At 32.1% G+C, this 25,540-nt stretch overlaps 1 protein-coding gene and 1 long non-coding RNA gene across 3 annotated transcripts; one reads left to right on the top strand and one right to left on the bottom strand.

Annotated features, from left to right (window-relative positions):
• The first annotated feature begins 2,805 nt into the window (after window positions 1–2,805).
• LOC112707559 (uncharacterized) lies at window positions 2,806–4,143 on the top strand. The gene is made up of 2 exons (XM_025759337.3): window positions 2,806–3,341; window positions 3,466–4,143. Exons 1-2 carry the CDS (start codon window positions 3,167–3,169, stop codon window positions 3,720–3,722), a joined length of 432 nt encoding a protein of 143 aa, XP_025615122.1. The 5' UTR covers window positions 2,806–3,166; the 3' UTR covers window positions 3,723–4,143.
• Window positions 4,144–11,970: 7,827 nt separating this feature from the next.
• LOC114925166 (uncharacterized) lies at window positions 11,971–24,808 on the bottom strand. 2 transcript variants are annotated; one of them, XR_011865204.1, is made up of 5 exons: window positions 24,348–24,808; window positions 16,933–17,503; window positions 15,795–16,821; window positions 14,620–14,913; window positions 11,971–12,358 (listed from the first exon to the last, which is right to left on the bottom strand). It is a non-coding gene; the product is annotated as an uncharacterized lncRNA (long non-coding RNA). The 2 variants fall into 2 exon arrangements; XR_011865205.1 differs by having other exon boundaries at window positions 17,186–17,503; window positions 24,348–24,781.
• Between the last annotated feature and the right edge of the window lie 732 nt (window positions 24,809–25,540).

Raw genomic sequence — 25,540 nt, 5'->3', positions numbered from 1 at the left:
CTCCTAGAGGTATCACGAAGGAGTGTGCTTTTCCACATCGAAGGAGTATGCCTTTCTACCTTTCAACTAGAGAAGAAAGTGGGGGAAAAATATTACAACGGAGCGTGCCTTTCTACCATCCCCACATCCACATCATGACAAGAGAGGAAATCCTTCATCCTCAACTTGCCAACCTCGTGAGCGGGATGAAACCCCCGTCCTTATCACAGGCGGGATAAAACCTCCATCCCCATCACGACATCGCAACCACGAGCAAAACGGGAGGGAACCTCCGTCCTTGCTGGTGTAGGCGCCAACACAATTTTTTAGTTAACACGCAAGTGGGATCACACCCAAACCTTGCCATCTCAGCCAATCCGGCCATACTCAGTCATCACTAATCTCAATATTCACATCTCAATTCAATCACATTTCCTTATTATTATCATTATCTTTATCAATCACATCTCATTCGGCGTTACCAACACCTCATTAATTCAGTTATCATCTCGCAAAACTCTTTCCAATATCTCCCCAATTTAACTAACATACTCACTCTCATTCTAAGGCTTAAAAGCTTGTCAACGGATCTTAAACAGAGTTTTTAGAAGTTTAGAGAGCCAGAGAAATGGTTAATAATTCAAAAGGTGTTTCAACAAAACAATGGTTACAGAGGTTTACAAGCTTGTCGGGAAGGTCAAACAGTAAAAACAGAACTTTTGTGTAAAACAGGACATCATGCGTATACATCATACATGCGTACACATGCAACACCAAAATTTCTTAGATTGGTCTTAATTTTTTTGCAAATTTAGCCGTCTAAGGTATATTTGATGCAAATCAAAAACTTCTGGGACAAAATTGAAACAAAATAAAATTTTGGAGTATTTTTTAAACTTTTGCCAAACTTTAGAGAAAAAAGTATACTTTACCCTTTTTTATATTAATCATGTAATTAATTATAAAAAAGATATAATTAAATAATTATATAAAATTATTTTACATTATCAAAATTAAACTCTTATATATTTCAATCAAACTAGATGCATACTAAAATTAGTTATCAGTATAAAATATATATTAAAATATAAAATACTCACTAAAAATGAATTAAATTATACATGTATTTATACACAAATATATGATAGATGATTTTAATAATTGAGTTCGTTGAGTTGCCGTATTCGCGTGTTAGACATATTTCGGACACGATATACTCGTCTGACACGCGTGCTTGCTGTGTCCAACTGTGTTTTAATAAAAAAAAGATTTTTAAACACATCTAAATATCATCACGTGTCCAGTATTATTCGTAACATGTATTATTAAAATGAATTTAAAAATAACATATATTATTAAGGGTTAAGTACTTTTTTCGTCCCTAACCTTTTTTTCTTATTAAAATCATCCTTAACGTTACAAAATCATCCTTTTGTCCAAAAAAAATATTTTTCGGACAATTTTACCTTTAAACAAAAATTAAAAAACCCTCTCCCCTTCACCACTAACTTCTGCATCATCATCACCATGACCACTGCCACCAGAGTCAGCACACTTTTTTTCTCTTTATTATCAGTTCTTCATCCTAAATCAGTACCATCTAGCCACTACTTCTAATCATTTTCTTTTCACCGGAACAACAACAATTTAACAACAATCACCACTTTTTTTCTTTGTGCAACAATTTAACAACAGCAACAACCATAAAATAAAATAATAAAAATTTTATATTAAACAACAATTTAGTAATCATTAACAACAATTTTAAATCCAAAATCAGCAACAAAATTTTAAAAAAATAAACGAAGATGAAAATAAGAACAACGAACAAGAAAAGAGCGCAAGGGAAGAAAATAGCAACAGAAAACTCGAAATCGTTGTGTCTCCTCTGCCTGTTTTGAAATTGTTCCACACCCACAAGCCCATAAATTTCTTTTGTCGTTGATACTCTTGGTGAATTGGGTGAATGAACAAATTTTTTAATTGAAAAATTTACTGACCTATATTGAGATTCAACTTCAAACTGATATCTTTGGGCTCGACATTGGAGAAGGAGATCGAAACTGGAAAGCGAGACTGACATCAATGGAGAAAGGGTTGAGGCTGGTGATGGAGAGGGAGAAGAAAGTGAAGAAGGACAGAGGTGGTGGGGTGGTGAAAAGGGAGAGAAGAATAGAATAAGGAATAAGAAAGAAGAAGGGGGGCATGCGAGGAGTTGGAAGAGAGAGTTGATATGAAGAAGGGGATGGTGAGAAAAAACCATAAGAGAGCAAAGAGATAAGGGGTTGGGAAGGATTTATTTTGTTTTTTAATATTTTTTATTTTTATTTAAAAGTAAAATTGTCTGAAAATTTTTTTTATGGATAGAAAGACGATTTTATAACATTTTGTAACGTTAAAGATGATTTTAATAAGAAAAAAAATTAAAAATAATTTTGATTTTAACCCAAAATCTTAAAAACAAAAATATTTAACTCTATTATTAAATATTAAAATAAAATGTATTTTAAATATTTTATATAATTAAAAAATATTTAAAATAATAAAAAAATTAATTTATATTTTAATATTAATAAAAAATTAAAATATATTATAATTTAACTAAAAAATATTATATATTTAAATATATATACCATATCTTATAAAATTTTAAAATTTATCGTGTATATTCCGTATCTTATATACGTGCATCATAAATATATACTATGTAAATCCGCGTAACGTACGGGATGTTAATAAAGACTTTGTTATTAAATAGTTGTATATTACACGCACTATTATATTTTTGCCAATTATGACGTACTTTTAGATTGTGTAATTAACATTTCGCATAATAATAGGTGTTTTGCTTTGTGAAGATTCCCGATAAAATAAAGAATCAAAGAGAATTGTCATTGAATGCAAAATATAATAGTATTCACCCATGCTTGTTGCTCTCCTTCATACCATCACCATTTCCTATTACTTTACAATAAAATATAAATAAATAAATAAAATAAAAATATACAAATATTGATTGATTGCTCTCTCTTCTCTCTCAGAAGAAAGAAAAGGAAAACTGCTCCTTCCTCTCACTCTCCACTTTCTCCCAAAACCTTTACCACATCCATTCCCTTCATTCATTTCCATCTCTTCTTCTTTCTCCTCTCTTCTTCTTTGAAGAACCATCGCCATCAAATCAAGCCGCATGTCTTCAATGATGAGCGCACAAGGTGTGGTGTTTGCAACCGCCATGGCTGTATCCGGCACGGTGATCCTCCTCGCTCTCCGCCTTCAGAAATCTTTCCCCCCAACCCAATTCTCCTTCCACGAAATCCCTACTTCCCAAACTCCAAAAACTCTCCGATCTTGCATTTCCTCTGGTATGTACTCTGCTTTTGTCTCTGTTTTTTCCTTCTCCTGTTTCTCGTTACACATTCACAAGAAAATGCAAAAGCTTTAGTCTTTGGCCCTGTTTCTTCTCTAAATTCATGGTAATTGTTGCAGCTGGGAAGAAGAGTGTGAAGAAGAAGAAGAAAAGGGTGCACTTTGCAGAGGACGTGATGGATTCTTGTGGAGACGGAGAAGAGTTCAGGAGGAGGATTAGGTCAAACTATGAATCTGAATCAGAATCAGAATCAAAGGTTGAAACTTGCGGAAATGGGGAAAGAAGAAGAAGAAGAGGAATGCCAGAAAACAGGGTAGCTTTGTATAACGGAATTCTAAGGGATCGTGTGGCCCAACGTTTGGCCTACTCTTGTTGATTTGCTTCTCTCTTTTCTCTCTCTCTCAATATGAATATTCTTCTTATTATGCTTCTTTTTTTTATTTTCCTTTTTTTAAATTTCAAAGAAGAATTTTTTAGTTTAGGAAGTAATAGAAGGGCAGAGGGGATGGGCCACCACAAGAAGTATAGCTCTCTTATCAGTGTTAGTGATTGCTGATTGGATGGGTTTTCCTTGTGAGTTGTGAAGAATAGGGAGATTTTGTTGATATTTGTGTTTTGTAGGGTAATCTTCTAGGCCTCTCTTTCTCTCTCTCTTTTCATAACTCTAAATCCATCTATTATCTTGTTTCTTTCTTCTTTTCACCTTTTAGTCTTTTACCTTTTCTTTTCTACTTAGGAAAATGTATTGTGTTCTGTGACATTTGTGAATACAAATAAATAAAATTCTTGTGATGGAATACAGTGTAGGTTAATCTTCTCTTCTTCATTCTTCATTTCTTCCACTCATTTTTTGGTGGGTACATATTTAATATTTTATAAAAAAAAATCATACATTTTTTCTTTATTAATAAGTGCAAATAACAAATACATAAGTAAAATTAGGAAAAATAACTAATCTAATTTTATATGATTGGGCCCAATCCCATGAAGGGAAAAAGGAGTATCCCAACTTTGGAATTGAAGATAAAGAAAAGTATCATTTTGGGGTTAAATTTTCATTAGGTCCAATAAATATGGATGTATGCTATTTGTCTTTGTTGGTAACTTAGTGTATATATATATATATACTAAAATTAACTATAAATATATGTATATTTTAATTATTTTAAATATATATTTTGTATTTTACACTAATAGATAATTTTAGTAATTATCTAATATAATTGATATATGTATGCGCACATGACTATCTTTATGTATAAATATATGTATTATTTTATTGTATTTTAATATATATTTTATACATATAATTAGTTTTATAATTAATTTCAAATGTACATCTAATATAATTGAGTTATGCTACGAGTATATTAAAATTAGTAACTAATATAAAATACATGTTGGAATATAAATATACATTGAAAATAAATTAAATCATACATATATTTATACATAAATATATTAGTAATTGATTTTAGTGACTAATTTTAGTGTACAAATAGCATTTTCCAATATAATTAATTTGGTGGGGCAATATGCAACATGCGTGAAGGTAAGATATGGAAGCCATATTTAGGTTGTAAACGTGATCAAGTGCTGAAATTCTAACATGGACAATTGAACATAGTCATGTGCAAAGGAGTTCCCTTTCTCAACAAGCAAGTAAAAGCTTTACCTAAAAACCATATTGACACTTAAAAGAATTGACAATGACCTAACGTTATAGAAGAGCTTTACTCAAGCTCATATTTATCCATAAATTAATACTTAACACAAAACAAATTAAAGCTAGCTAAACCAATATTTCTTCCTGATGAAAGTGGACTATTTACCAAACCCGCAAGCTACCGAAAAGAATTTCAGTGAGACATGAATAAATTAGGTCCCAAATTTGAAGCTCATATTTAATTTCCTTGTTCTTTGTATTGCAATAATTTGATTAATCATAACTAATTTGAATTGGTCGAGTAGTCAGCTTATTTATTTTATACCTGTTTAAATATGTGTTGATGATTCAAATTTTGTCTTTAGTAAATGATAATTTGTTGGCCAACAACAAACTCATATATAGAATTCCAAAATGCGATAAATTAGATTTTGACCTTCAGCAGACATAAAAAAAAATTAAAAAAGTTAAAAAAATGATTTGATTCGTCATAATTTCTTTATATATCCTAGATACTATCGTGATTAAAATAACTTTTCAATAATTACGTTATATGTAATTGAATGCAACCCATTTACCATTATATCTAATGCTTTTTATTTCAAATCTTAAACGACAATTTAGCTTAAATTTTTTCTTTTTATAAAAAACAAAGTAAATACAATTTAAGAACTCATCTATTGTCTAGATTATATGGTGGGAATCTACACAGAGAGTAACCAAGAATGTTGTAACAAGTTTGGGGATCACATGATACTTATTCGTTTTACAGTCTCCAAAGACATGTTAAGAAAAGACACATGGCATGGCATGGCAAGTGGGGTGTTGGAGACAAGCAAAAGCAGAAAAAGGGTTCTAGCTTAGAGAGCAGCAACAGCATAGGCAACTGAAAATAATTTGTTGAGGTCATTTTGGGTATGCATAATTCATTGTTTACAGAATCTCTTATCTCAGCTTCTTTGTCCCATTATTCCTCCTTAATTAAGACCTTAAACATTCTTGCAATATAAAAGAAATTATGATGAATTAGATGCTAAAATAAAAGGAATATTTTTCTAAAAATATTTAGTCTGATAAATGATAAAAATATTTTAAAATATTTAAAAAGATGAAAAAAGTATTTTTTTATGTAGTAATTAAAATCATCATCTTCGTATTTATTTTATATCAAAATACTTTTGTGTCGCTTTTAAATCATGTTTTTGTAGTTTTCAATTTTTTAAGTATTTTAATCAATTACTAAATTTTTGAAGGACATTGGTAGTTTATTTTTTAAAAATAAAATAATTGAAGTGAGAAAATGCCAAAAGGGTCAGTTGCCCAACCAAACCAACACATATTGAGTGTTTGACCAGACCAATTATCCCCACCAATGAGAGATAAGACACTTCAAACTCCCATGTCCACATCCCCTCCTCACTCCAGCATGCTTCGCCCCTATATCATTGGACAAACCCATGTGAACTTCTCATATTTCATTTCATTTTCTTTTAATTTCATGTATTATATTTCGGATTTTTATTTTTCATATGCCAATTAAGTTTGTGTAATACGCAAAATGAGGCTTTAGCTGTGTAATACATAGATATGAAATTCATAACGGTGTTTTACAGAAATTGATAAAACCAATTTAAAAAAAAAATCATTAATAATGATTTTAGTAAAGAGAGAAAAGATGGAAGAAAAATAAAAAATCGTTGGATTATTGATTATAGGTTGGGATCATACTTAAATTTGGGACTACTGATATGGTATCAGAGATTTAAAAAAAAAAAGATTTGGCTGACTTAAAATTGTTAGTCACATTTTACTTTATTTTTTGTTATTTTTTAAAATCGTTAGTCACGATTTTTTGTGATAATGACAATTTTTATATTAGTGCATTATACTAAATTAATGTAATATTTCCGTATTTACACTCCTCGTTTTATAATATTAAAAAAATCTGCCTTATTTCAAGTCATGAAAATTGAAAAAAAATAGAAAATTAAAAATGAATCAATGTGGATGCTTGAAAGATCTTACATAAAATGAACCCAATTCAAGTTAGGTAAAGTCAAGGAACTAGGTTAGTGCTGAAGGACGGAAGGTTGTGTCATATTATTGCTTGTATGGTTGTTAAAAGTGATGATTACTACATTACACGTTGATAACAAGTTAGTTAGTTAGCTGACCGTGTGTTTGGTTTAACAAAAATCTATTTGTATATTAAAATTAATTATTAAAATTAACAATAATATATTTTGCACATTAGATATATATATTATTTAATTTATTTTTAAAATATATTTTATATTTCGATATATATTTTATACATAATTATTGATTTTAGTGTATACTTAACATAATTGTTTTTTCAATTGACCACAAATTTGTGCTTGGACTTTGGAGTTGGACTAGTTCAAAATCAACAAGCCAAATTTTGGGACCAATAATAATGTGTATTTAATGTTTTAGCAAAGGACAAAATTTGGAATACAAATTTAAGTAAGACAAGATCATCATGAAATAACAAAGGATAATTTCATATGCATGAAATAAAATTTTGAAAGTGGTGGCTAACACGACAATGTGACAATCATTAATTCACATTCGGGTGTGAACATATGGAAACAAGACCATGTGAGCAATGAATATAAATTATAAATTATGTTTCTAACATTAAATTTGGCTATCCAAAGCATCGAAAAGCTCCCAGATTTGCTTTGATAATTTTTTTTTTCATGACTTGTCAGAGCTCTGGTAATTAATTAGCAATAGTTATGATATAAAGTGGAAATTCCTGCAATAATGGAAGCATCTCTTATTTCTTTACAAGTTTTGTTTTATTTTCTAAAGCAGATAATAGAAAAATGAATTATTTGCCTTATATCCATGTTACTAGTGCTTCCAATAACTACAAAAACAGATAAATAAAGTGAAACCATATGCTGGAAAATTAAAGAACCTCAATCATTTTAAATTAATGGATATAGATATGGATTTTGCAACATCCCCTCCCCCTCTTTTCTCTCTCTCCATAATGTTGCCATAGTGAAGTTATTGTCAATGATATAGTTGAATTGACATTGAACTTGATTGTGATTCCTTATCTGATGAGGCAAGCAATTTTAGGCCACAAAGTGCAATAGAGAATGATGGGTTGTTCTTGTAACCAAATTAACAAGTAAATACAAGAAATTCAGAATACCATCATGTTTTTGGATAATATATCATTTGGATATATGTAGTTTTTATATAATCCTAGAAACCAGGAATCATACTTGGCCTTTTCTGGCTGCCATAAATTGACAACTAAGCTTGCAATAAGTGAGTCTTCAAAATTAAGGGTTTTTTTAATTATTTTTTATATTATTTTAACACTATGTGCATAATGTGCAATGGTGCACTTAATTTAATACTATATATTAAAACTGCTCAAATCATTGGTGGCCGTAGTGACCAGTTAGCTCTCTATGAGACTCTCATATGGCAGCAACCTTAATGTTGGTTGGTAATGTGGGGGGTTAATTTGAGTGACCACTTATCAAAATTCATAATTTTATAATATATAGTCAAATTAAAAGTTAATCCGGGTGGAACATCACACACACAAAATCCCATTTTCAACGGCACTCCTTAAATACCTAATATCACGTTAATTTAAATATTATTTATAATTAGATATGAATTCCATTTAAATTAGATAACGTTTTATTTAAAAAAGTAATTTAAAACAAAATGTGAAGCAGTAATAACATATATATATTATTGAACAATAATAGAAAGATAATAATCTTAAAGAGGTAAATACCAAATCGGTATTCGAAAGATTTTGGCGCTGACAAAATGGTATCTAATTTTTGTTATTGACAAAATAATTCTTAAAAAATTTTAAAATTTGACAAGCGTGTTTTCGAGTTCATCGAAGCAAATCTCCGACAAGCACAATACTGACATGGCCACCGTATTTTGATAACCTGACAAATCACCTCACAAACCTTAATCCCTCCCTTCCCATCGCAGCCCCCAACGTACACTCCCCCCCCCTCCTCTTTCCCTCCCCATCGCAGCCCCCTTCCCTCTCAATTCTAAAGAGATCACCGAAGACGTTTTACCTTATAACCCTAACCCTAATTTTTTCTCTCTCATTCACAATTCTCGCACACTCACTCTTCACACACCCATTTCTCACTCAGTTTCAAAACCCTTATCAGGACTCTTCCCAAACTAACCATGAATGGACTATTCTCCTCACAATCCAGTTCTGCTACCTTCTCTTCCTCTTCGCCTTCTCTCTCATCTCCACCACCGCCGTCGTTTTCACTGTCGCTTCTCTCTACACCAACAAAGCTGTCTCCTTTCCCTCCACTGTCTTCGCAATCCCCAATGCAAAGTCTTCAAGCGTTTGTTTATCACTTACCTCTGGGTCACGTTTTTTATGTTCATCTATAAATTTGTCTTCGTGATTTTTTTGATTTTACTTATTATAGAAATTGATATCCTTCTCTTCCTCTACTATTTTTTGCGGTTATTGTGGGTGTGTTGGTCATTGTGAATTTGTTCATCTACTATGTTGGCATAGAGTGTAGATGCCTCTCAAGAGTAGCATTCAAATGGAGAATCTGGATGTATGATCAAAGGAAAAGAAATTTGGGGGGTTTGTAACTGATTTTTTGTTTCTTCTTTTTTAATGTAATTGATGAAATAATGTAATACATTTGAAAAAAATCACAAATGATATTAGTAGATTGTAATTTGAATTGTGATATTGTGTTCTGTTGTGTGTGTTTCTATCTGTGCCTTTATATGATCTGCGACGAGAGGGAGAGGGATGGGGGCTGCGATGAGGAGAAAAAGGGAAGGGAGAGTGTGCGTTAGGGGGCTGGGATGGGGAGGGAGGGGGAGAGGATTGCGTTGAGTAGGGGGTGGACTACGATGGGGATGGAGATGGAGCTGCATTTGGGAGGGAGGAATTAGGGTTTGGGGGTGGTTTGCCAGGTCATCAAAATACGGTGGCCATGTCAGCATTGTACTTGTCGGAGATTTGCTCCGGCAAGTTCAGGGACACTTGTCAAATTTTAAAATCTTTTAGGAACTATTTTGTCAATAATAAAAGTCAGGTACCATTTTGTCAGCGTCAGAATCTTTCGAGTATCAATTTGGTATTTACCTCTAATCTTAAATTATTTTTTTATTTAATATATATCTATAATTATATATTTATTATATTTAACACTATTCAAGTATTTTAACATTAATCAATAAATATAAAATAAAATAAATAATAATTAAAAATATAAAATAAAATCATTTATCCTATTTTAGACTTTTTTTCTATTATCGTCTAAATATTTTTTGGTAAATTATAAGATAAAAATGTAAGTTTACAGATTTTTTTTATGGGATAAAAAAGAGATTGAAAAAATTAGGATCCACATTTTGAACAACAATAAAATAATAAAAAATAATTATAAAAAAATTATATTTTTTCTTTGTACAACTTTAATCTGTATAATAGAGTGTTTTTTTTTATATTATTATCTACCCATAATACAACTTTACCCATAAAGCAAGATGACATTTGCAAATCTAAATTAATTGGGTTAACTATGCCTGTGACTTCATCAACTTTATGGATTTCTTTATGTAGAAAAATGAAGAGGAAGCTTCTGGGAAACATAGGGTTCTAACCATGTGGACCATGTATACAACGTACGTGCCAATCCACCTGTGCAAATTAAAATTAAAAAGAGGCAATGCTTTTTGCCTAATTCTAAAATAATAATCGTAATTTATTTACACCCTCACTCTCTCTTAAGTCTCATCAACCAACCATTTTATATAATAAAAAAACCTCGCCAATCATGTTCTTGCATCTTACCTCATTCTTATCTATGATTAAGATTGTATTATATATATTAAACATAACTTGGTTTAATTCGCTTGATGATTAAGAGTTACCAATTAAATAAATATTACATGTTAAAACGACCTCTATTAGGTGGGTGGATGATACCGTCATTCCCCTACTATACTTGGTAAGTTGAAAATTTTCTTTACCGTATAATTGGTACACAAGGGCGGCATGAGATAACGTACCTTATTATAAAATAATTATTTGATTCTATGCTTGTCCTTAACTTTAATAACAACTAATAATATATGACATCATCTTAATTATATGTTACTATATGAAAATGGGTAGTTGAAATCTATGACCATACGTCACATAATAATATTATAAACGCATCACCACTTGTTCTTCAACTACATGCTTTTTTAACTCAAATTTTGTTATATATTTAAAAGAAATTGTATATTTTAATGTCGTAATTGTAATATTAATAAAAAAAAAAAAATTAATAAATAAACAAAAAAATATGAGGTGTCAAAGACAAAATAAATTATAACAATTAAAACGAATAGAAAATTAAAAAAAATAAGCAAGAAAAACGGAAATTTATAACAATTTTTTAATAAATTTGCGACAGTTTTAAATTATCGCAAAACAACATACCAACGTTTCTAAAAACGTTGGAGTTTAAGAGGTAGATATTTGATTTTACAGTGGTTCTAATGACGAAGCAAAATCAACAAATAGCGTCGGTTTAAAACCACCGCTATTTGACCAACTTTAAACTCGACAACACTTTACCGACGGTAATGAACCGCTGCTATTTAAGTACCGTTGTATTTTTCAAATATATTTGGCGGCGGTTAAAAACTGTCGCTATCTGATATTCAATATTTTTAAACTTATTTTTAGCCATTTTGTAATCGCCACTATTTTTCCGACTAAATGGCCGCAAAATATTGTATTTTGCATCGGCAATCAACGCTTTTTTTCGTTTGAATGTATTAGGTATTATTTTTGTTGTTTTCTTTTTCTTTCTTTCTTTTTTTTTTTGAGGTTTTCTTAATACTACAAATCTTAATTCTTTTGTATCTTACAAAATAAATTGATGGGTAAAAGACATTAGCAAAACTATAAAGCAAATTCATATATTTATCCAAATATCAATAAAGTATATTCCTTACTAAGAGTTGCATAGTCAACAAAAAAATGTATATTTAAAAAAATCAATTTCCAATCCTAAGATCTACTTTCCACTCTGTCCCTCCAATGAATTCATCTATGCAGTGACGTTTGGTGGAAGCTCCCCGCCGTGCCTTTGAATTAGACATCGCAGATTGAAAATTTGGTGTAGTCAGATCTTAGCAATCCGAAAACGCCGCTCAGTATACCAGCTTCATCTCTAACTTGTTGCAGGTTTCAGTTGAACCTGAGTACGATCTTTCTGCCGTTAGGTGGTTCATAGCTTCCTTCACATTCAAACGAAGTTGTTTGATTGTTCCATTGGATTCTGTAAATCATAGTTAGTCTGTGTGAATAACCATTGTGGCCAAGATGCGATGAAATCATAGAAAAATAGAGCATAAAAAATTTTAACTGTTAAAATCTTGTATACTAATTATTTTAACATCCTAAAATTCAGTAATCTTGCGTCCCTTGTGCTTTTGAGTCTCAGATGTAGCAAATAGGTTGTCAATGTGTTGCTCAAAAGACTCTACCTCACCTGCCTCTGGGTCTAAGTTTTCATCGCCCAGCTATGAGTTTTGAACACCATTCATACAAGTCTATGGAGCAAGCAGTGGTTCGCTATGGGGCGGATGAAAGAGGCGTAAAGATGAGGCTGCGAGGGCACCACCACCACTGGACGGGGGAATTGGGAAGTCCCCTTGATTGGAGGATGAAGCCGTAGTAGATCCTACTTGAGGTTGCTGACATGCCGTGTCCAACTTGGATATTTTCATAAAAGCGTGCCGATTTCTCTCTATCGCCACGCTTTTTAACCGTGGCAGTAAAAAAGCATCGCCAAATTTCAATTTAGTGGGCACCCTCGTAAAAGCGTGTCGATTTTTCTCTATGGCCACGCTTTTCAAGTGTGGCAAAAAAAGCATGGCTAAATTACAAATCAGTGGCCATCCTCGCAAAAGCGTGGCCATAGACCACTTTTGGGCACGCTTTAAAAGCGTGAAAAGAAAAAAAGTGTGCCGACAGGCCTTTTTTCTTGTAGTGCAACAACTTATCATGGGCATCTTAATATACTGCATTCGGATCATAACCCCGTAGAAACAAGCATTTGAGTTTTTTTTAATATATAGAAATGCATTCATACATAAAGTAGAAAATCTTGACTGCCAAAAAATATCAGCACAACAGCAAAATTTAATATGTAAGTGTAAATTATATGCATAAAAATTTTTCTATTTATCAGCACAACAGTAAATCCAAACCAAAATATAGAGAAACATGAAATCTTTGAATCAATAACAAGTTCAAGACAAAAAAATAGTAGCAGCGTTCAAGATCATAATGCCAGTAGACTTGTTCAACCTCAACACACCACCACAAATAACAATTAATAGGTAACAAAGTCAAATTAAGAGCAAATAGCAGCAACAATATTAAGAATACTCAAAATCATCATGCTTTAAATAGTTCTCAATATTTGAAAAATAGAAATTCATAATCTGCTAGACAAAAAAATAAAAAGACATAGAAACCAGATTTTAATCCCTTTCCACCCACTCAAAACATTAAGCCTTTTTTAACTAATCTCTACAAACATAATGATGTGATAATTCAACCTAAAAAACTGCACCATTGGAGGAATGGAGAAAAATTGAAGGGGTGACATGAAAAGAAAACTAAATTAATTAATTAGTTAATTATATATATTCTTCTATTGAATCATAAAATAATGCTTAAATTGAAAAATATGTTAAAGTTTATTTTGGTCTAAAATATTCAAAATTAATTTTTCAAAAGGAATATAACATAATACTTTTGTCTTTTCACTTGAATTGAGTGTGTGTGGCAAAGGAATAAAGAACGAATAATGAGAGAGTCTTTTCTTCAACACTTATTTCTCCTTTAAATATATTGCATTTCTAGAATTACAGTGTTAGAAAATAAAGAGAACCAACGACAAAAAAAATACAAATAAATTAGGTAATAATAAGAAAAGTAAAAGCAATTATCAGCAACAATATTGTCACTACCCAAATTGTATTGGCTTTACATAATTCTCAATTTTTTATTATTTACATACGAAAGCAGAATTTAAGAATAACAATTAACAATATGGAAAGCAATAACTCTTGTTAAGTAACAAACTCAAATTAAAAGCAATTAGCAGCACCAATATAAACAATATATAGTCAACAACAATTATGAAGTGTATATGCAGTAATGACAACTAAAAGAGTAATAAATTGAAGGAGGGAGCAATAGAATGCTGAAGCTAAAAGATTAGTCTTACTGAGTACAACTTTCTCATTAATCTCATTGAGAAGCAACCATAATCAGCAACAAAATTCAGGATTAAGAAAATTGTTAAACAATAATCAGCAACATTAGCGCACTTAACAAATCTTACTCGGCATTAACTTACTTAAAAACGCATTCAAAAATACCATAAACCCCATTTCAAAACTCCCTTCAACAAATTAACTCAGCTAACAATATCAAAAGAATCATGCATATCAACTATCAACCATTAATGGCCTCACTTTCTCTAAGCAAATCAGCAACCACACAGAATGAACTAATGGTGCTTACCGGGCTACCGCCAGCGGAAGAAATGGTATTGACGGTGAGAGAGGAAGGACGGGGCCTCAAACAGAGAGAGAAGGGCTCGAAGACAAGGGCTCGCCGCGGGGACAGAGACGTCTTCTTGCGGCCAACGACGACGACAACCGATACCGACTTAGGGACGACGACGGGTACTACAACGCCACCGCTCTGAGTACAACGTGGAGAAGAAGACTAGGGCCAACGGCAACGGATAGAGGGGCTGAACTATGAATGGTTTAGTGGTGAGAGTAATAAGGATTATGGTAGTGGCGGTGAGTTCTGTGATTCAAATAATGAACGATTTGAGTAATGTTAGCTGCAAATAATAATAATAATAATAATAATAATAATAATAATAATAATTACAATAATAATAATAAAAACAATAAATCAAAGCAGCAGGATAAAATAATACAAATACTAATAACAAAAAACACCATAACAAAATAATAATAATAATAATAATAATAATAATAATAATAATAATAATAATAATAATAGAACTAAAAATAATTATATTATTATGATGATTATTATTATCATTATTATAATTTATAATTATAATTATACTAATAATGATGACAATAATTAACTGATGTGGGAAACAAGTCCAAACAAGGTCCGTCATAACTCAAAGGTATCTAATTTTGATATAAAAAATACAATAACGTTTTTAATTACTATTAACAAAATACAATAACTGACCAATGAGTTATAACTCAAATGGCATAGTCTTTCTATACTCACCTAAGAAGTCACAGGTTCGAATCTTCTTATCTTTAGTAAAAAAAAATACAATAATTGATGTGAGATTGCAATTTTGATATACAAATAACATTTTTAATTACTATTATATTTTAAAAATAAGTAAAATTATTACTCATCGATTCTATTATTTTCAATATTAAAAATTGTAAATTTTAAATTTAATTAATTTTATAAAATTTTTATAACAAAAATTATTATGTGCATATTTATTTAAAAAATTCAAAAAATATTTTGAAAGAATTTTAGTATAAGCAAGAAATCTTATGAAAAAAACATGCAAATTCAAAAAGAGACTTTGTTTCGTTTGTCCCTCCTGTCAGCTTAAGTTTCGGTGAGAAATAATATCATAACACGATATGACTTAACATGGTATGATAAAGTAAGATAGATACCTTATTTAAATTCCAAATTTTGAGGAGAGTTTTGTGGTCAAATAGAGGGTTATTGAAGAGACAATCTCTTGTTGGAAGTGGGAAGTATTTGCATGGACTCTGGAGCTAAACATGGTTTAATCAGGGTCAGGAAAACACAAAAAAAATATATTTACCTCTCGTTTTCATCAAAAATCGTAATTTATATGTGTTTTAGTATATGATACACCCTCCTAAGAATGATGAGTGTGCTTTTGGGATTTTTTTTTGCTGCATCTAGGGACAGTGCCATCAGAGAACACAAGCCGGTGTATGAGCAATGAATCATGTGTATCCCTTGTAGCCAAAACACTCCCATGGGGTCACCATATGGATCTCGAAACCAAAAATCATCCCTTAAAAATCATCAGATTTTGCAAGATAAGAGTGCATAGATTCATAAACGTCATTGGCATACATATATATCATCCAACCCTTTAAACTGTGTCCTCAAATCCCTTGTAAAAGCCTTCAATCCACACTCCTCTGCCTTTTCTCCAATCCTTGCTTCAATCTCTGCCAAATCAGAGCTTCTGGATTCAATTGCTTTGTCTCGATCCTTCACCAAACATTCAAGTTCAATCCCCTTTGATATCAATGCCTTGGCCTTGTTTGGATCAAAAGGAGGAGCATTAGGACCTAAGATAAGTCCTCCTTTGTAACTCTTGAACTTGTCACATTCTTCAAATCTGTGAAGCCTTGCTGTCATTTGTGGTCCACCCAATATAAGATTTTGGCATCTTCATATGGGTCATTACCATCATCATAATTGATGCTTTTCTATCCATCATCAATGATCACAAACCTTGGAGACACACCACCAATCTTAGTGAAATCCTTCAAGCCATGAAAAACTCCAACAGGCTCCACAGATAAGTAGAATGCATCCCAAGTGCACCAACCAAACTTGTCAATAATGCTAGGGATATTCTTCTCTTCCAAGAGCTTAAAGGTGTTGAGATGAACTCTCAGAGCACTATAAGCCTCTCTGAATAAGTTATATGGATTCCTAGACAAATGAACATAAGCAATTAAATTAAAACTCAAAGCTTTCACTTTTGTGGAGCCACTCTCTGTACAAATCATGATGTGGAAATCAGAGCCAGGGTGGAGCGCAGACCTAAAACTTCTTTCAACAATAGGAATGAAAATCACATAGGAATTGAGCTCAAGAACATGAAGGAAAGCCCATTGAGTTTCCATCAGATGATCACAAGGGTTCGAACCAAAATAGCAAACAAATTGGAAACAAGCAAAATTAAACTAAATCGGTGCAAAGATATTCGATCAACAAGCAAAATGATTAAAGTGAAACAAAAGTATGAAGACAAAAGATGAAATTGGAACAACAGGAAAAGGGAGAAAAAGCGAACCAGGAAGCGGGGAGAAGGTGCGTTCATGCGGCACACAACATGGCATGGGGGGAAGGTTGAGGACGATGACACCAGGACGATTGGGAAGCCACGCGACGACACCGGGACGTGCACAGCAGAGGGACGAACAACGGACGTGCCTCTCCACCTTCCTTTCGCGTGCGGGAGCTATGCGGCAGCTTAAGTAGATCCATGATGAGGAAGGATGTAGCAGTTGCAGCTGATGGAGGGAAGGTATACAGTGGCAAGGAGTCTTGAAACTGGTGATTGGCGCCTTTGCCCCCTTTTGGGTTCGCGCGAAAACGAGGATTAATTGCCCTGGCATCACCAAATTTTGATTATTAAATCAAATTGAGCAACATGTTATTTGCGGCAGTTGATACACAAAACTGCCGCTATCTTAACCAGTCTTTGACAGAGACAAATAACGCTACAACAATCGTAGTTACTCAATCAATTTGCAGCGGTTCAAGAAAACGCTGGCAATTTTCTGCTGCAATTTCCCACTTCTCTTTTAGTGAGAAGGAAAGATAGAAGAACACGTGAAAATAGAAAAATTTTATTAATAAAAACTGGAAAAAATAAATTACAAGTGTTTGAGTTTAGAGAAATTACTTAAGATTTCCAATTTTTACTCTGTGATGTCAAAGTGCTAAGAGCTTTTTGGATTTTAAGTGTTTTTCAAAAGAAACTGAACTCCCTACAGGATCAGCCTAAGACTATATTTATAGATTTTTCTAGGTCAATTGACGGTTACATTTCGATGCACCACTTTCGACAATTTCAAATTGCATTTGTAACTGTTCTCGTACTCCTTACCCACTGTCAACTAGAGACTTCAAAAATAATAGGACTGCCAAATACTTAATTAAAAATAAACATCATTGTATAAATTTATAGGAACACAAATCTACAATTATTTCTTTATATAATTTTTTTAAATAATAATATTTTTTTCTAACATAAAACCCTCAAAATTTCTCACTTGAATACCATAATTAAAAGTGAAAAAATATTGTTGTTTATAGTACCAAAAATACTACATATGCATTATTATCACTACTTCTTTATTATTTTGTTATTTATTTATTTATTATTTTATTATTTATTTATTGACTAAACAAAGAAAAACCCAACATGGATTACAGTATAAAGGATATATTGAAAAAAGTTATAGACAAAAACATTTAAGAAAAAGAAAATGACATTTTACTAATTGAAAGAGTTGACACTGAAGAATTCCTTTTCCTTTAACTTAGCGTCCTTCCAGCAGCCATTCACAATGGTGATTTTTTCACACTCAAAGACCTGACTATTCCTAGTTCTTTAGAGACTTTAGGTAAACTTCAATTGTTAACTCTATCTTTCATTTTTTTTTTCTCTTTTTTCCCTTTTCATTCCAAAAGAACACTACCTATACCAGGATAGTACGAAAAATGTCTTTTGAGTCAGAGTACTAGAATATTATTTCGCAAACCGCAAGGTATTTCGAGGGACTAACAGTTTCAATTTTTAGGTTCAAACCAAAGTTTGATTTTTGAACCACTATCCTTGCTGTCTTCGGAGATTTCTTCAACTTGGTATGAACTCAATGGTTTGCTAATCATTTCAATGTTTGTTTAAAACCCCTTGATTAAGATCTTCTTCTCTATTATTCTCTTTATTTGTTATTAATTTTGAAGAATTGGGACTGATTTAAATTTAGCTGGTTCAAGGTATTTTCAATATTTTTTTATATACTAATAAGTAAGAACATTTGGCATCATATTTCAATGATTGCAAATGAAGACATTGTTATCAAATTTTTACATTGGATCCTGTCTCTCTAATTGAATGCTCATTCAAATTGTTGTCCATATCCTTTTAAACTTTGAACTATTGAAACAACATATTAGTTGATTGGAGATAAGATGATGAGAATCTTTATAACACTCATAAATTCTGTCCTTAGTAATCAAAATATATATCCACTTGTATTGGTTAAAATTACTAAAGTTATATTTGCACATTCACACTTGTTATTCTACACTCTCATCATGTACTCTTCATTATACACTCTTATATTAGAAAGAATAAAAGAAAAAGTGAAACTAATAATTCTCTCGATGGTAGAACCAACATAAAGACTATATTTATCTTATCATTCAATGCTAAATAGTCAATTTTTTTTTGTTGATACTTTCTTTTGCATTCTTATTTTAGATTCAAAAATCTGAAATTCCTCTAAGTGAACTGCTAAAAAAACAAATGTCAGTCATTTCTATCCATACTCATACCCCCAATATTGTGGTGAAGGACTTGTTGTCTGACTAAGAAAGTTTGAATGAAGCATATGTATGTAGTATGGATGCGAAGAAAGCCACAATTGAATCTTGATCTACTATCCAAAGTCACCTTTCAACAGAATAATTCTATGTTACACCTCCCACAATCAAGGCTCTTGACAAATCCATTCTACTTCCTTTGGACAAACAACTTGATGCCATCCTATCCAAGCCGCTCTTGATGCTTGCCACTAATATGAACCTTAAGGCTCAGCTTTCTAATATTCTTCAGACCTTTTCAATTACTCCGCATCCAGATACTATTGACCCTTTATCGGCCCGCTTGCAAAAAGTTTATAAAGACCTTTAGGTTAAATATTCATACTCTCAAACAGCTATCTCATCACACCAGCAATCAACTGTAACTTTTTCTAAGTTGAAATAAGACACCTCGTCTTTTGAAATTTCTAAAACTATCCTAGCTACCCATATTGCAAAAGCTAAATATCGAGCTCATGAATTATCTAAGGAGATTCAAGATTTGGAACAACAAATGGCTATCAAGAAAGAGATACAAAACAAGCTGGAGGCTGATTTGATGAAGAATGAAGGCCAATTTGTTAAAACAAGCAACATGCTTGATAGTTGCAATGCATTACTGTAATCCCTTAAAAAGAAAAATGCTTTCCTCGCATCAAATCGCAAAGGAAGCCACGAATTTCCAAACTGCTCTCCATACTGAAGTTCCCGTTTGAAAGAGATCTTTGAGGCTTAGTCTTACATTTCTCATATGAACCATTTCTTTTAATATGTCCATGCAATCCTCATTTTCTTTTTATTAGGTTTTACATACTAAACGAGTTAGAAGTGTGTTTGCTTTTTATTTGCTTTTGTATGCACCTTATTTTTACTTTGTAAACTATTTGACACTTGCTATATTTAGAAAGTTATTACATTACTTCATGTTAAGCCAATTATTGATATCACAATGACCTCTTTTATATTTCATTTGAGATGATCTCTATATTTGCCTATATCAGGTTGTACTGGTGCATGCCATCTCATGTGTATTTGTCTCAAGTACTGTCAAAGTAAATCAAGTGTGACTTGTTGACATACTTCTAGCTTTACACAGGTTTATCCACTAACCCTTTTATTTTTATATATATTGGCATGTGATGGATTGTACTTAGAAAGTGATAAGTTATTTCTTTACATTGACTCTTATTTTAAATTAATACCTTGTACACATATATGCTTTATACTATCAATGAAACTTGTAGTTTATAGGAAGTACATAGATATGTCAGCTCGTACTCATCCTAAATTTGACAAAACTAACTGAAAACATTAGTTAGCCTTTCATTTTAGGCTTTGACATTTCAATCAGACATTTTCTTATCTTATCCTTACGCATGTGGGATTTTTACCTCATGTATGCCTGACCTATACACTTTTAAATACTTGCCATTTATCGAAGGAATTTTTTTTCCTAATCTAACTTCAATAATCTTATAGACATTTTTAGAATAAGCTTTGTCAACTACATAAGGTCTTTTCTAAGTTGGAGACCACTTACCATAAGTTTTTTACTTTTTTTTCATAGGTAAAATTGTCTTCCACACTAAATCTCCAACTGCATATGTCTTTACTTTAACTCAATGGTTGTATGATTTTGACATAACCTCTTTTTGTTAAATTACCCAGTCTAAAGCTCTCAACCTTTTATCATCTAGTTCATTGAGCTTGTCATATAAAGAATTATAATAATCTACGACTTGTATCTCATCTTGTCTAGTCATCCTTATACTTTACAAATTGATATCAATCGGCAACACTGCATCATGACTGTAGACTAGCTTATACGGAGTAGTTCTTGTAGAACCTCTTCAAGAATTTCTGTAAGTCCAAAGAACTTGACTGAGAGTTTGGTGCAATTTCTCGGATGCTTTCTAATGTATTTTTTAATTAATGCAATCAAAAATTTTATTCACTGCCACCTGTCCATTAGCTTGGGCATAATAAGGTGTAGAAGAAAGCATTTTTATATCCCTAGACTTGCATATTCTATGACCTTTTTTCTTCAATAAACATGGTTCTTTGATCAATGGTAATAGATTAAGAAATTCCAAATCTATGCACAATATCCTCGTCAATTAAATCAATTATTTCATTATGAGTTACCTTTCTCAAAAAAATAGACTCTACTTATTTAGAAAAATAATCAATTCCAACTAAAATAAACTTATGACCTTTAGAAGAGGGTAGTGAATTTGGCCAATCAAATCTAAAGTCCAACCTCTAAACGGCCATGGTTTAATTATAACATGCAATTCTGACGTTGGAATATGTTGAAGATTTTTATGTTTTTGACACTCCTCACAAGATCTAGTATAATTTATAGAAAAAATAGAGAAAAATACACACGAATTTTTATACGGTGGACAGATATACACTCCAATTTTTTAATGAGTCATTTGTACACACCAATATAAAATTCCATTGTCATTTCTAACCTTCCATCGCCTAAGTAATTTTTCTGACGATGGTGGAGGCCAAGTGATACGTTATTGTGTGATGTGGTCATTTTGGATGACACAGTAGAAAATAAAATTATTAAATTTGTTAAAATAAAATTATTTTCACTACCAGTCCTCCATTTTCAGTATCATCCTCACCTTTTCGCTGCCGCTACCACTGCCACCATCACGGCATTATTCTCGAACAAATACCCAACGCCATGGCATCAACACCACTTTTCACGGCTACCACCTCAAAACTCAACCCCAACTCTTTCACTGTCACCCAAGCCATGTCACCCTCCCAAACTTCCAACCTTTCACTGTTGCCACCTACCGTCTCGCATCCCCAATTTATCAACTCCATCCAGAGACAGAGATAGAGAGAAAGGTGGTATGAAATCAAGGTCGTGGAGTTGGAGATGGAGGTGTGAGGGTGGTGGTTGCGGTGATGGAGATGAGGAATGAAAATGGAGGTGTGGCAGTGAAAATAATTTTATTTTAACAATAACATGTCATCTGGCCTCTATCACTGCCAGAAAAATTATTCAGGCGACGGAAGGTTAGAAATGACAACGAAGTTTTATATTGGTATGTACAAATGACTCTTTAAAAAATTGGGGTGTACATCTGTTCACTGTATAAAAATTCGTATGTACTTTTGTCTATTTTTTCTAATTTATACAATCTCTCTGAAAAGTTGGCCAATACAATCTTCCCTGTTTATAACCCATTTCTTTTTTTTCCCTAATTGATGAGCACCACAAATTTCTTTGTGCACTTCGGCAAGTGCCAAATACGCCTCTTTTTTTCCAAACATGTCAAGAGATTTCTGTCAATAGATTTTTTAAACAACACATTATTCATTAGAACATAACTTTGAGCTCTGTATTTAAGCTTGTTATCAACGCCGAGATTTGGACTTTTCAAATATTCTACAATTGAAACTCTCCAATCTTCTAGGTCTAACTTTTGTAACAAAAACACTTCTCTTTCTCTCAAAGGGATAAATATTCCCTTTATCTTTACCAATTTTTCTAGTATTGTAGACTTGATCTTATATCTTGAAGCATTTTGGGCCAATTCATTTGCTTCTTGATTTAATTCCCTTGGAACATGTCTCACAGTGACATTTTCAAACTCACTCAACAAATTTGTAGCTAGGTTGAAATACTTTATCAAAATTTCACTAACACACCTATATTCAAGTGATACTTGACCAACTACAAACTATGGATCTCCAAAAATTTTTACATTGTTTACTCCTCTTTTTAATAATAATTTCAATCCCATTATTAACGCTTTATATTCTGTCTCATTATTGGAACATAAATAATTCAATTTAAAGAAGAATTTTCTCGGCTCACAATTTGAGAAAATAATTAAAATTTCTATACCGACACTACCATTATGGCATGAACCATCAATACAGTCAAAATAGGAAAAAACAAATTATAAGTGTTTGAGTTTAGAGAAATTACTTAAGATTTTTAATTTTTACTCTGTGATGTCAAAGGGCTAAGAGCGTTTTGAGTTTTTAAATATTTTTTAAAAGAAACTGAACTCCCTACCATGTTAGCTTAAGATCCTATTTATATATTTTTTTATGTCAACTAACAGTTATATTTCGATGCACCACCTTCGATAATTTTAAATTGTATTTGTAACCATTTTTGCACTCTTTATCTATTATCAACTTGAAATTTCAAAAATAATAGAACTGCCAAATATTTAATTAAAAATAAATATTTAGGGATGGCAACGGATCCCCATGGGGTGGGGACATGCCCCCCGTCCTCTGCCCCCGCCACCCAGAATCCGTCTCCGTCCTCGTCCCATTCTCGCGACGAGTAACGGGGATCCCATATCCGTCGGGGATCAGAGTCTCCGCGGATCTCCACGGATTTTAAAAAAAATAAAAAAAATTCAGGAAAAAAGAAAAATAAAAAAAAGATAAAAATAATCTACAAATTATCATTACAAGCATATTCTTTATAGCCTTCACATACTTAAACAACAACAACTAATATTGTCTCAATTCAATCATCAAACATATTAATAAAATAACCAAAATAAATCTAAATACTAAACTTATTCATCACATTCCAAAAACATAAATCTTAAGCCTTTCTTTCATCACATAATGCCAGTGACAGTAGCTTTTGAGTTATTTGAATCTGTATAAAAAATCGAAGGTTACATAATTTTAAACATTCAATCCCAGTTTCTTCTAGCTACTACATTATTAAAAAACAAACAGAGGCCCATATATGAGGTACAATCACAAGATACTTCTATGAAATTTAAAGAAAATCACAGAAACCACAAGATAATTAATGAAAAATGCTTTAAGGTAAATGAAATCTAAGGTTGACTTACCGGAAAAAAAGATCGGCAAACGAAAAAAAGGATCTTACTAGACGTTGAGATGGAGACCAGACTGCCTCTGTTGAAGACAAAGACGACGACAGGGAACAATGCCCCTGTCGTAGACGAAGATGGCGACGACGAAGAACGATTGTGCCTCTGCCGAAGAGAAGGAGACAAGGCTCGCGATGACGTAGACGTTTCAAGCTCCTCCCGGTGACCTTGAGAGGGAGAAGTGGAAGCCGTGAGAGGGGACAAGGCTCGCGACGACGCAGACGGCGGTGAGAGTGGAGGAAGGTGGCGAAGAGAAGGAGAGTGGAGGAGGGTGGTGAAGAGAAGAAAAGGATCTGAGAGGGACCAAGAAGGAGAGGCCGAGAGGGAGAGGATTTGAGTTCTGAGAAGGAGAGTGAGTAGTGGTGGCGGAGAGAAAAGAAAGGGTATGGCTTAGGGTTTCTTGTAAATGATATATATATATATATATATATATATATATATATATATATATATATATATAGGGGTATTTTTGTTATTTCTTATATGTAGGTTTTACACGGGTCTCCACGGGGCGGGGACCTTACTCCCCGTCCCCGCCCTGTTTATTTCACGGGTCCCCGTCTCCGCCTTCCACGGGTAAAAAACCTCCCCCAAATCCGTCCCCCGGCAGGTAATTTTCCGCGGATACCTGCCCCGCCGGGGAAAATTGCCATGCCTATAAATATCATAGTATCTTTATAATAATACAAATGAAGAGCTCTTATCTTGACTTGGCATTCATACGTTAAATCTGAAAATTTATTTGCTTAAGTGTCGTTATTAGAAAATTTTAAAATTTTATTTATAAATTATAACTTATTATTTGCTTAGGTTATTACTTTTTAAATTTTAAATACATTTTCTTAGATTGTTAGGTATTTAATTTTTAATATTGCTAAACTAATTTAAAAAATCTCCTTTTATAAATTATAAGTGATTTGCTTAGGTTGTTATAATTTAAAATTTTTAAATACTTTTTAAAATAAAATTATTCCTAATCTAACAATATTAAATAAAATCATTCCTAAACAATATTTTTACGTTAATTTTAAAAGTGATATCTTGCATAAATTTATTTATACTTTTTAAATAAAATCATTCCTAATCTAGCAAATTTCTTGTGTTAGTTTTATATCTTTATCTTTATCTAATGAATGGGGAGCTCTTATGCT

The sequence above is a fragment of the Arachis hypogaea genome, chromosome 1 (genome assembly GCF_003086295.3).
Source record: "Arachis hypogaea cultivar Tifrunner chromosome 1, arahy.Tifrunner.gnm2.J5K5, whole genome shotgun sequence".
NCBI lineage: Eukaryota > Viridiplantae > Streptophyta > Magnoliopsida > Fabales > Fabaceae > Arachis > Arachis hypogaea.
This window is presented reverse-complemented; position numbering and strand designations above follow the sequence as displayed.

Coding starts and splice junctions, on each gene's coding strand:
- LOC112707559 (XM_025759337.3), top strand. CDS start 3,167: ATGTCTTCAATGATGAGCGCACAAGGTGTGGTGTTTGCAACCGCCATG. Junction 3,342..3,465: donor CCGATCTTGCATTTCCTCTG/GTATGTACTCTG, acceptor TAATTGTTGCAG/CTGGGAAGAAGAGTGTGAAG.